Genomic DNA, 13,321 nt, shown 5'->3' with positions numbered 1-13,321 from the left:
GTTGACTTAAGTCACATTTAAGATATTTTAAAGCTTTTTCAATTCTTTCTTGGGTTGCAGTTAAGGTTCCACTTCACACCCCTTATCTGTGTGTGTGTGTGTGTGTGTTTGTTACCTGTAGGAAGCGGATGAGGTAGCAGAGCACCAGTTTGTTGATGTGTGGCAGACCCAGCACCACGTTGACAGCTGCCTCTGGGTTGTCATAGTGACTGATACACTCCTCATAAAACTCATGAGGGATCAGTGGCTCCTCCAGCTCCCGGTACCAGAGCTTCAGCAGAGACGCTGGACACACACACACACACACACACACACACACACACACACACACACACACACACACACACACACACACACACACACACACACACACACACACACACAGGGAGTTAGTGTTTATGAGGCCGACCTCCTGTACATGGCAGCAGTGTGTGTGTGTGTGTGTGTGTGTGTGTGTGTTTACCTGGGATGTGTGGGTCTTCCAGTCCTGTGGGGATTTTCCACTGATCCACTTGCAGCTTCAGGGCATTGACTTCGTCTATGTCCCCAGGCACCCTGGAGGTCAAAGGTTACATGATGAGGTTACTTCAGCCCCCTGTCTTTCCCTCCCTTCTCATTCTCCGGTTCTGTGTATTTCTTTACTCGCAGGTTTCCACATAGTTGTGTGAATCCTAAACCCCTGCAAACAGCTGGACAGTGAAGGAGCTAAGTGGTTTCTGTCACACAGAGCAGCAGCCTGTTTCCCAGCATGTAGGATCTCAGTCCATGTGTTCAGAACAACAGATGAAGTCCAGAGACCAGGGGCCCGTTGCATGAAGCACCTTAAGTTTTCTACTTAAGTCTGACACTTAAGGTTTAATTTCTCCTTAGCTGAGGGAGTTACTTAAGGTTGTTGCACAGAATAACTTAAAAGGTTTCCTTTGTGAAGGAAAAACGTTAAGGCATTTGCAGCAATGAAAGAGATTTTACAGCAGTAAAATTCGACAGTTTCCATGGAAAACATTAGTTTGCTGGCATTAGCGCTTGTAATACCAGTTAACTTGTATTAAAAAATGACATTAAAGAAGTGTAGTGCTCTCTCATGATGGTTGTCTGATACTCAGTGAATTACACGGCAAACAGCTGATCGATGTACATGAAATACTTCACCAATAATTGACTGGAAAGCATAAAACCACAGAGCATCATTAAATGTAAAGGAGCTGGAAGAGCACAGCTGAGGGAAGTGGAGTTTTCCAACTGTAGACAATCAGACAAATCATAAACTGACTGCTGATCAAATCTATAGAGCAGAATCAGTTCCTGGTCGTTGAAGGTCCATCAGGTTCTTCTGATGGCAGAAAACTCTTGTTGGGATGTTCATCTTCTTCATTTATCACCATTAACTCAGACATGTTGTGGTTAAGCTCAATCAGAGGTACCTTAAGTTATTTTCCTAAGTTGTTGGTTGCTAAGGTCTTCTGTGCTTAACTGACGTTAAGTGATTCCTGACATTTAAGACTGAGGTAAAGAAAACCTGAAGTTTGAATTCAAGGTGAGTGTCCTTCACACTCACCATGGTCATTAATTAAGGCCTCAACAGCTAAATTAAATCACTTTCCAATTCTGAACTGATTTCCAAGTGAAGACCAGCATTATCTTCATCCTCTGCAGCCCACTCTGTTCTGTTCATAGTCCACTCTGCTGCCTCCTCTCTCTCACCTGAAGATGCCTTCGGTCTGGTCTCCATTGAGACCCAGAACCTCCTCAGAGAGGCGAGTCTGCACCCAGGGCAGCTGCCGGTCTGGATACCGCTCCTTCTGCAGCGCCATCACCTCCTCCAGGGAGGAGCCAAACATGGAGGGACTGAAGATGGCATTTTGGGCGTGCTTGATCTCCTCCAGACAGGGCTTCTGCAGACCCTGAAGACACACACATACACACACACACGCACGCACGCACGCATGCACAGGAGGTAATATGTTAATACAGAAGGCAGATGAAGGGCAGTTTGAAGGATGTGGGTCAGGAAGCAGCGGGAGGAGAGAACAGTTGACTATTCAGTTGTCAGTGTGAAAACCATGCGTCCGTCCACAGGACATGCAGCTCATTAACGGGCTGTTATAGGTCAGCAGGTTAACACCAGTCAGACTCTGTGGAGGCCTGACACTGACAAATGATTGCTGTTTTGTGACCTGCTGAGATTCTGCCACTACATGGTACACAAGCTCTGAGCCAAGCTGCTGCCTGCCTGCCTGCCTGCCTGCCAACACACACACACACACACACACACACACACACACACACACACACACACACACACACACACACACACACACACACACACACACGCTCTCTCTTTCTCTCTCTCTGACATGTAATACCAAAACCATGGGTATTAATCTGCTCCTGTAACAGCCTCTTCAAGCTTCAGGCTGCAGGGATTTGTTCCCATTCAGCCACCGGCGCATTAGCGAGGGTCAAAACACAGTCAGCCCCACCTCTTTGGATGGGGATGTCGAGTCTATGTACAGGCCGGGCAAGTTATTACACTCACTCACTCTTTTCAGTTCAATTCAAATGTATTTGTACAGGACAAATCATAAGAGACGTTATCTCAAGGCTCGTTACAGGGTGAGGTCATGGTTAATGGAGAGACATTTACTATTCCACAATCCAGTCCAGGAGGTGGTGGCAACACCTCTCTATGCCTCTCATTCACCTGACTGCACAGCAGCTGACATAGGCGTCAGTGATCCTCTAACTTCCTTTCTGAGTGATCATGTTGTAGTCAGTCCAGCTGAGCTCACAGTTCAGTCTTTGTCTTTGTCTGTAACTGATGTGTTTGGTGATGTCTGATGATGCTGTGGACAGCTTAGAAGTGACTGCTGGTTAACATGTCGTCTTAATGGACCACATTTCAGTCACTGTTTCAGTCACGTTCCATTGTCATGACAACAAACAGAAAAAACATGTAAATGAGAACAGATTGAAGTCAGAGTGAATTCAACTGGATTAAAATATGTTACCCTATTAGAGAGAGAGAGAGAGACAGAGAGCGAGGAAACCAAAGAGAAAGCCTCTCGAGTTTTGCCCGCCACTCTCTCTCTTACTCTTTCTCAGATACCCTCCATGATGACAGTAAGATGACAAAAACATTTTATGGCTACGTTAACTGCTATCACAAATCGCATTAAAAGAAACATTAAAAATGATTTACATCTAATAATCAGTGCACTCACAATAATGACTCAAAGTCAGCAGGGCTCTCTCTCCCTCTCTGTCCCAAAACAACTTTTAAAAGCAGCAGCTAAGAAACCCAACTAAGTGTTGTGTTGTGTCTGTCTATCAGTATCCTTGCTCTGTTTAATCACAGCACAGCTCCTACACACAACAAGCGGTGCTTCAATGACAACCAGCTGCTCAGAAAGTGTGTGTGTGCCCACGTTGGTGTTATGTGTGGTTATATACATGAAACTGTGGCAGTGTTTAGTTAATGTTAGAAGTCTTTTACACATTTCTGCGGTTCATTGCGGTCACTTTAAGAAACCCAGGAAGTAAATTACAGGGAGTTGTGTCATGTGACCAGTAATTAGGAAGTAAACAAGAGAGTTATTGAGAGCTGTTGTCTTTGTGTCATCTGAGTTAATCCATCAACATCTGCATACATCTTATGCCTTTGGTAGCATCGTGGGTATGTACTAGTTTGTTTATTTGTTATCTAGAATCTCAGGTCATTATTTATGTGACATTCTGAAATTACATTCTGTGAAATTTAATGCTAAAACGCTACCGAGTTACTATCACCAATTACCACTCGCTGCTGGGTCATTAGCAAGTTCATGTGAGCATAATTACAATTTAAAAACAAGAAATTGATTACATGTTAAAATATTAATCCATATATTACGTTTGAGGTTAAAAAAAAGATAATAAATACATATAAAAGCTGTCACAGTTAAAAACAAGTGGATTAATGCATATTGAAGATTGAGTTAGTTACATTTACATTGTGTATAACTGTATGTTAAAAGCAAGCACAGTGTTGATTATATTTTGGTATTTTTGTTTTAGTTTCACCTTTCCTTACAACGTCAATAAACCTGTGGATAAAGGGACAACTGTCTTCAGAGTTTTGATGTTAGGAAGGCGTTTATCTGACTGTCAAGTTATACACAGCACACGTATGATGAGGGCAGTACAGGCAGGGCAAACTAAATTTAATATAAATGTAATACTACAGGTAATAATAAGTTACAACATTAATGAGAAAAAAGCCAAATATCTTCTTGACTGTGGTAAAGGCATGAGCAATCAGTGATCGCTCTGTCCATCGTCCAACCCTACTATACGTAACATCACGTTTTCCTTCTGTTGAAGGAAAAGTCTGTGGATATTCTATATTTTTCAAACCAAACCAATGATGAACTGGTCCTGATAATGTATTGTGTGTGTATCCAAAGCCACAAAGCTCCAGTAGTTTGTTCTGACTCCAGCACCAAACGTGGATTAAATAGGACGTGGACGTATAACGTGGAAAATAGTCCCCTGCAGATGCACTGTTCCATCCTATTTGGGTAACATCTGTTAAAAGCTACACTGAGCACTTTTTTCAGGAAATTACTAAGACATGTTAAAAACCAAACTATACATTTGTGAGGTTTATTTATTTATTTATTTATTTTCTTTCTTCCAAAGTTTTACATCTTCAGTAGAAACCCGTGAATTTGGGGCTGAGGGCCACAAACTGCTTAGGGAAGTCAGAAAGTAATGTACTGAGAGACAGACTAACCTGGTTTAACTGTAATACTTTAAGGGAAAGTGAGTTTTGTAGTTTGACTGAGCAGAAACGATGACATGGACATGAAGACAGAGAGACAAACTTTCTCACCTTCTTGGCTCCAGTCAGTGCAGCTTTTGTCAGTTTCCTGTGGCAGTATTTAGCGTAGCTGCTAATGGCCACTCCTGCAGCAACAGAGAGGAGAAGACATATTTACAGTATCAGACATTTGTGCTTCAACCCAAACTATTTCATTCAGTTCAGGAAGTTAGATGTTTTTTTTTTCATGAAGTTAGATTAGTAGGTAATCCAGATTAATTTCATAAAAACAGACATTATGAAGTAAATAATCATATGAATATATTTTGTTTTATTCTTTTATTTCATGATTTCATTTTTTCAATGAGACCTTTATTTCATTATGTCATTTTTCAGCCAATCACGTACCTTCTATCTCCTCTCTTCTCTTAAGGTAAAAATGACAACAACCAAATTTAGCCAGCGAGAAGCCTGTCCATGTTATTATTGTTAGCTAACTCCTGTTGGATTTAATTGGCTAATTCTGGTAGCAGTTTTTGAGCTTGCTAGTTTAATACAGCATGTGATTGGATGAAGGGCAGTGACATCACTGAGTGTTATTAGTAAACATATCATTATGAAATAAAAACAAACTTTTGAATAATGAAAATAAAAAGGATGAAATAACGTTTTACAATGATGAAGTTCGTTTTTAATAATTATTTCACAAATTATTGTTTAATTTATTTGAGTAATTATTTGTTTCATAGTTATTTATTTATTTATGTAATAGCAAACACACTTTAGAGCTGCACACCCCTTCAGGGTTGTGCAGAGTAACATACTTAAATCTGACATCAGGCTTTAATTACTGCCTCAGTTCAGACTGTATCCAACACATCTGTGTGAAATTAATAAAAGTAATAATCCATTTAGGGAACTTGACCTTCAAACAGTCCTGATACAGTAATCTCAAGGTCAGCTTCACTAACGTCTTCCAGAGCTTTCAACCATAGTCTGCATCAGTAAATGGAACTGGCAGAGTAGTCGACCCTTAGGTAACTGGTATTAAGTGGACTTTGGATTCAACATGTTTTGTCAAACTGGTCATTTTGCTCTCATTTGAAATCTCATTCTGTCAGTCCTCAGTGTTTTCCAATGATAAGTCCTCAGAATAACGGGTAAATTCATAACCTTTATTTTGAAAATTAAAACCAGCCGGCTTGTATGAAGGTCTGTTTAATGAAGTTTGGAGCCCATTTCTTTCTCAGTGAGAACAACAGTGATATAAATGTTTGACTGACAGTTTATGTATATTATATACCCTGGACTTTGGAGCTGATCTGGACCACCTGTATTATAATACAGTGATGGATGGATCTCTATAACCTGCCTGATGGATGTGTGAACTAGTCATTGAACAGTGTGTGTAGTTATAATCACTGATCAATACGTCTTCTGATTGTATCAAGGTCTATTCAGAGCTTTTTTGTTTCGTTTTTTTCTTTTTTTTTCATGAATTGTGAATGTGGGTGTGGTCATGTGACTTATATTCAGCAGATTTATGACCAATGTTGCAGTGTCTGGTCTGCTTGTTTGTTTGTTTGTTTGTTATTTTTGTCTCTTAGTGTTCTCCTTGGTTAACAAACAGACAAAATTAAAAATTGTAATCAACCTGATGAATAAGTCTGTCAGAAATATCTATACAAATATAAATAAATGTAATAAAAAATAAAACCAGCCTAACAAAGGTGCCAAAGGTTTTTGATTCATTCTATGACAAACACTGGTCAGTGCCCTCTGTACCTGTCAAGGGCAACCTAACAGCATTTGCCCTACATTAGCCCTGAGCCACCTGTGTTATTCATCCTGTCCACCTGTAGGGGGAAGCAGAGCTCCAGCGCAGTGTTGTTCTGCCTGACATTCCTGGACAGAACACAAACAGGACCTTTAAAATGCACTGAAAGGTAGTTTATACACTACATATGACATTCGAGTTGATGTCTGTCACTGTGTGTCACTGATGATGGTTGTGGATGATATGTCGTATCTGACATGTTGCATGTTGACCCTCAATACAGAGCAGCTGATGCTGATGAGGTTTGGTTTGCAGGTCACTGATTTTCTGTGAAGAATAAGAGAACTCACCGCTCTGAAGATATTTGTTGGATTGTATTTGTGTGCCAGTTTCCCTCTTCTCTGATAGTGCAGGTCATATCAATATTCTTCCCCACTCTACCCTCTGTCCACCCGAAATTGAATATGCTAATGAGTATAAATACGCTTGGGCTACCCCTCTCTTAAGAATCAGAAAAAGGATCAAACTGAGCAGTGTGTCGCCGAAAAGAGAAACTTCAATGAGTGTGAGGTGAGGTTCTGCTTTCAGCAGTCCAGAAAAAAAAAGATCTGATTTGTCATCTGTCCTCTGAAACAAAGGGAGTGGGAGATTGTGGTGGAGGTCGTTAATGCGGGGCGTCCTGACATGTCCTGCACGAGAATGGCATCTTCTTCTTGTACATTATTCACTTACTCTTGATTGAAATGAGTAAAATAGTTTACAGTAGTGTTGGTATTGATATCCACTATGCACTGTTTTCAGTACACTGTACATACAGACTGAAAGCAGCAGGCAAAAGGTGAGACTGTCCAAATGTTTTCTAACTTTACGCAGTAGTTTATTGACAGATGTAAATGACTCCCACAGACAAACACAGACTTGACTCTAGTTTAACAGCAAAACTACAATCACCACCTCCTGGTGGTTTCCTTTGCCAACCAGCCAAGTTGTAGAAATTATGGTCACAATCTCCATTTCCTGAGTTACAGTTTTATGATGTCACAGTGAAGTTGACCTTCAGACGTTTGGATTAAACATTTGAGTTCAATTGTGTCATAATTAGTGTGTGAATTTGAAGAAATTCCCTGGAGGGGACGGACGGACAATCTGAAAACATACTACCTCCTGCTGTGGCTTTTGCCGGCGCTGAGACATAAAAACAGCACGTCATTAGCTCAAACCAATGAGGAGTTCTAAAGACATCGTGGTATTTGGGGCTTCACAGGAGTTGATTTTAAATTAATTTACTTTAGAAATGAATTTCTTACCAAGAAGCCACAAACTCACCCTGCCAGCTCAACAGTCTTCTGTTGGTTAGGATAAATGAACTATGGATTGATCCAGGCCACGCTGCCACAGTATGAATCAGTCACATTGTGCATCACATATTATTTGCACATTGATGGCATGAAAATGTTTTCTATTAACAAGCAAATTCATCCTCTGATGGAGCCTTTATAGCAGTGTGTGTGTGTGTGTGTGTGTGTGTGCAGTCGATCTCTCTGATCTTACATCAGGGAAACCGGCTCTGACTGCAAACTGCAATTTAATGTTAAAGATGAACCAGCTCACAGCGACACGGTGTGGCTCAAGGACCTGTTGTGACATTTAGCCACGTTTCCAGCCTCAGCTACTTTCCGCTGAAATAATGGATCCACAACAGTTTTCAACTATGTCCTCAATTTCACACATTGACCCCACATGGTCCAGATAGATACTGGGTTTCAACCTAGACTCAAAAAGAGAAGACAAACTGAGAAACTGTTTTGCTAACTGCTGGTCCAAGTTCAAGAACAAAGCTTGAACCTGAGCTTTTATTCCAACATGGACGAGTAGCCCTTAAAGTAAAAAGTGAATATCTTTACCTCCCTGTCAGCTGGGCAAACTCTACTCTACTGATGAAGATCATGTGACACTATCACAGAACAGCTACTAGATGGATGTTGAGCTGAGTATCTTGTTTGCAGAGACAGAAGGTCTCTCAGTCCCTGTAATGTTCATTAGCCTGACATCGGTTAATGTTTATTGCCCCAAATTCAACCCTGTCTCCTAAAGATCATGTTTATACTTTATATGCCTAATGTGAAGAACAAATATGTTTTTATATGTTGTATCTGCAAAGATACAAAATATTCACCAAACTCTGTATTTCATCCACTTGAAGAACAAAATCGTGATTAAAGTTCCTCTCCAGACATGTTTTACACTCTGTAAAGTCCTCTGCTATGATTCATATTCTAATCATCTCCTCTTACTTCCTGATAGAAAAACCTGGATCAGGCCTTGTGCCCCGCCCACCACCTGCTGTCTCCAGGTGGACAGGTGAAAGAGCAGAGAGCATCAAGATGGTGAGAGGAGGAAACATCAGAGAGACTCAGCCACATGTTTGAGCCTCAGTCAGACCCAGACCCAGATGAGGAGTCTGTTGAGACCAGAACCAGAGACTAGCAGACGGGTCAGAACTGTTAGCGTAGTTAGCATCTTTTATTTGCTTATGTTGTTTGTTAGCTTGTAACTGGCAGTGGCTGACACAGTGTTAGTGCTTGTACTAATGCTTACTCTCTCTCGTTCTCTGTACTGACAAGGTTTCAGGTTGATTAAGCCCCGCCCCCTGTCCCCACAAGTCGACAGGATTGGTTCCTTAGGTTTGTGGGGTATGAAACCCTGGCTGTCTGAATCTGTGTTTATGAAACTGTCATTGGTTCACTGCAGTTCAAGGTGGAAACACTCAGTCATGGTGTTGATGATTATTTCACTCATCATGTAACATTAGTCCTGATGGTGGTGCTAAAGGAGGGTGTAAGGGAATTTGGGCCTGATGGTGTCAGAAGCTAAAGGTTGGGGGTTCAACAAAATGAATTTAGTTCATCATCAATATTAAGAACCAGATTAATGGTCAAGGGGGAAATTCTGGTTAGGAAGGATCATCTGGAGACCGCAAATATCTAAATCAATCATAACAGGAACAGTGTCCTCTAATCCCGTATTAGTGTGTTGCTCCCTCACCCTTGGTGTCGTTGAGGGGGTCCATGTGTCGGTAGATGTAGCCCTCCAGGTAGGTGTGGAAGCGGGGCGTGGGGGGGAAGAAGGCCAGACAGATGGCCATCAGCTCCCAGCCTCGCTCCAGGCTGTCATAGCGGAAGTTCTCTGTGGTCTGACGACACAGCTGGATGTAGAGCTCGTCACGGAGACCCTGGTTACTCCACCCACGCACCACCACCTGACGGAGACAGCCACAGAGCCGGTGAGTTCTCTTTAAGACTGAAGATTCTGGACTCGAGGTGATTCATATTTATGATCATGGAGGCAGGAGCTAGTATGGCAGTATACTGAGAGCTCTTTCTGATATTTTGTCCAGGCAATTTATATCAATGACAGTGGATAATATTGAACACACTGAATTCTTATCACTGAAGCTTTTACAGATTCCCTTATAGAAACCTAATGAAGTGACAGCTACAACTTGATGACGTAGCTTCTAGGCTGACACTTCCTGCCATTGCAGCTCAGCTGTCTGCTATGGGATAGTTTGTCCTGTCATACGTGAAAGCGTTAGCAGCTAATTATATGTTTTTGTCATATTTGACACTGTCATTTTGTTTATATTCAGTTATACCATTTGTAGTTTTATGGATTATGAGTATATTTATCAAAGGTACCTACTAATTTGACAGATTTTGCCACTTTTTTCCACTTTTTCACTGTGCTCTGGATTGATGAAACCATGACGCTGTCCTGTGCTGAAGTTACACACTGATTTATACAAACTCCTCATCTGATATTAAATTGCCTCTAAAGCAACTATCCTGAACTCTCTGGTCATTTTAAGAGACATTCGTAGCAACGTTCAGAGTGACCTCAGTTTCCTGAAGTAGCAGAGATGACAGGGAGTACTGGACCTGCATTCATCACGTGATGCAAACACAACGCAAACACATGACGGGTAATGTTGCTCTGTGTCTGCTGGATGTGGAAACAGAAAACTGTTTGCTCACACGTTCATCACATCAACTGATAAGCTGATAATAAGTCAGTGTTGTGTTTATAGCTCGTACTCCTGCCACAAAGTGGCCAAAAAAAACATTTTCAGCAGACACAGAGCAACATCATCATTGACCTGGAGCTGTGACTCAGTCCACCTGATGACTACAAGTCACTATGCTAGTCCGCTAGACGCTAACTGTGGCCATCTGTTGCTGTGTGATGAGGTTCCATCAACATCTGTTTCAATATTTCAAATAGTTTACAGCACAACTGTTACCAGAGGGAAACATGAAACTGTCCTGAGGACGACTGTGTTCACATGAAACCGCTTCAATCATCAGGATCAATCATCACTTCCCAGGAAAATTGAGATTGAGATTTCGTCTCAATGTGATGACTGTAATGTATAAGAGGAAACATCCATCCAAGCATGTTGATCATTTCTGTATGCACGTAAACTTTTAGTGTGGATGAATGATGATGAATCGCACTGTGAACAAGGACACACAGCTCCTCCTGTACACTACAGCAGTGCTGCAGAGAGGAGATTCAGTTTGTAAACACCATGCTACCATCTAAATCTGGAGTCCTACTGTACTATGCCATGCAGGGGTCAATGAACCTGAGGAGGGGGGACACAGCACAGACCTCCAGAGCCACAGAGAGGGGGTCGGCCTTGGAGCGACGGTCTCCCATGTAGGTCTGGATTAGCTTAAAGATGTCCACTGCCTCCTTTTTCACGGCGCGGTCCGAGGTCACGATCATTGGCTTCTTGATGGGCTCGCTGCTCCAGGCCAGCATGTTGGCGATGGACACTTTCCTCCTGAACAGACCCTGAGAAAAAAAGGAAGGATGAAGAGAGACAAAAGAGGAGAGCAGCAGAGAGGGTGAGAGGAGCGGCAGAGAAACAGAGAAGGGAAGCATGACATCAACACCAACTCAAAGTAAATTGAATCAGTTCAATCGCAGCCTGTTTCATTACAATGACAGGGTTATAAATGTAAAACTTTATATCACTTTCAGTTGTCTGCTCTGCGCACAAAACCAGTGTTGACAATAACCATGATATTTGAAAAATGAAATATTGATATGGTGTTAATAATACACATGTGATAATATGGTGATGGCCTAGTGGATCTTTGGTTAATCAGTTCATCAGGGGCAAGACAGATTTTGACTGTATCTTACATAGAACAAACAGTCAGACTGCAGATAGACTGAGTCCAAATTCATCTGTTGCACAAAGCAGTTTAGTTCTTGACGATCTATAGCTGGACTGTGGTACAAAGAATTCTGGGTAAATTAAGGCTTTTTTCAATATAAAAAAAATGGCTGACCGAGGAACTGCATCCAACTGCTGAGCTCCATTTACCTCAGCAGAAAACGTTTGTCTTCAGGAAGAATTCAACAGTTACAAGAAAGTTTTCACTCAGTGACCCCTCCCTCTAAGGGGGCAATTGGACCCAAACCATGGCAGGAACATGCCTCCAACAACAGAGCCCCAAGAGCTCTTCACTGTAGGTGTCCAGCATTCAGACCTGGACCGTTCTCTTGGTGTTCGCCACACATGACCCCACCCACCTGTGGAGAACATGGTGAAGGACGACTTATCTGACCACATCACTCTGTAGAGCAGAGTCTCTGGTGTCTGCTCCTCTGAACTCTCACATGCGGATTCATCATGAGGGTTCATCACTGCAGCTCTACTGTAATATCTGCTGTTGCTGACACCTCTGATCACATCCTCAGTCACCTGAGGAATATGGAATGCCATCTGAATCAATATTAAATAAATAAATAAATAAATAAATAAATACAGCTATGAAATAAAAGCTGAAATAAACAAATTAGGTAATAAATATAGAAATATATAAATAAATGTAAATATAAATGTATAAGTGAGTCAATAAATAAATAAATAGTTATTTAAATGAATAAATAAATGAATAAATACATAGCTTTTTATTTTAAAACATTCTGTTGCTGTTGCTTTGGTCTGAATCTGTGAGATAACCACGTCCTTTCATCTGAATATAACAGATGGAAATAAATGTGGGTTTAGGAAATAAGTCTCTTTATGTATTTATTTATTCATTTAATATCAATTTAGATGGCATTCCATAGAGGAAGAGCTGCTCTACTATTTATCATATTAATGCATGAACATCACAGTCACAGTGCTACCCTGTTTACTGACTCTGTCCCATAGATCTAAATGCAGATGTCACTTTAGTCTCTGTTCCTATTGAACCTTTTTCAATTCACTCAGATCTTTTCCTCTTGAAATAAAATCACTATCAACTGGTCCTGATCAGCCTTTTGATCCTGAGCATGTTCATTCATTAATTGTACCATTCACTGCTCCTCCATTCGTTATGTTACTCCACTCATTTATTCCGGTTCCACCTTTACTCTGTCACCTGTCTGTGTTTCAGTCTGGAGGAACAAACCTCTTGTTAATACAAATCTCAATCATAGGATCAGCTCAAGTCAACACAAGGTAAAACTTTGTAATGCTTTCAACCACATCTCCTGGTCTTCACAAACAACAAGCTGCTGTTTCAGCCTTCAAACTCAGCTTGTGTTTTTCCAGTAGCTAAACCTGATCAGTGATCAGCTGGTCAATGAGACTCAGTGTTACCACACTAACACATCAACAGTGGCCCAGTGTTTAATAGACTTTCCTCATGTGGAGATAAACAGTGATGATGACCATGTCTCTC

The 13,321-nt window shown here is 41.3% G+C and overlaps 1 protein-coding gene across 1 annotated transcript in view; it reads right to left on the bottom strand.

Moving 5' to 3' along the window:
- Positions 1–13,321, bottom strand: part of arhgap39 (Rho GTPase activating protein 39) — an 86,129-nt gene that overhangs the window by 5,661 nt on the left and 67,147 nt on the right. The window contains exons 5-10 of the mRNA XM_056378088.1: positions 11,247–11,432; positions 9,621–9,834; positions 4,871–4,944; positions 1,702–1,901; positions 464–555; positions 116–285 (exon numbers count right to left, since the gene is read on the bottom strand). Coding sequence (XP_056234063.1) covers positions 116–285; positions 464–555; positions 1,702–1,901; positions 4,871–4,944; positions 9,621–9,834; positions 11,247–11,432 — 936 coding nt within the window. The remainder of the gene's footprint in view (positions 1–115; positions 286–463; positions 556–1,701; positions 1,902–4,870; positions 4,945–9,620; positions 9,835–11,246; positions 11,433–13,321) is intronic.

Source organism: Seriola aureovittata, chromosome 6, assembly GCF_021018895.1.
Source record: "Seriola aureovittata isolate HTS-2021-v1 ecotype China chromosome 6, ASM2101889v1, whole genome shotgun sequence".
In the NCBI taxonomy this organism is placed as follows: Eukaryota; Metazoa; Chordata; class Actinopteri; order Carangiformes; family Carangidae; genus Seriola; species Seriola aureovittata.
This window is presented reverse-complemented; position numbering and strand designations above follow the sequence as displayed.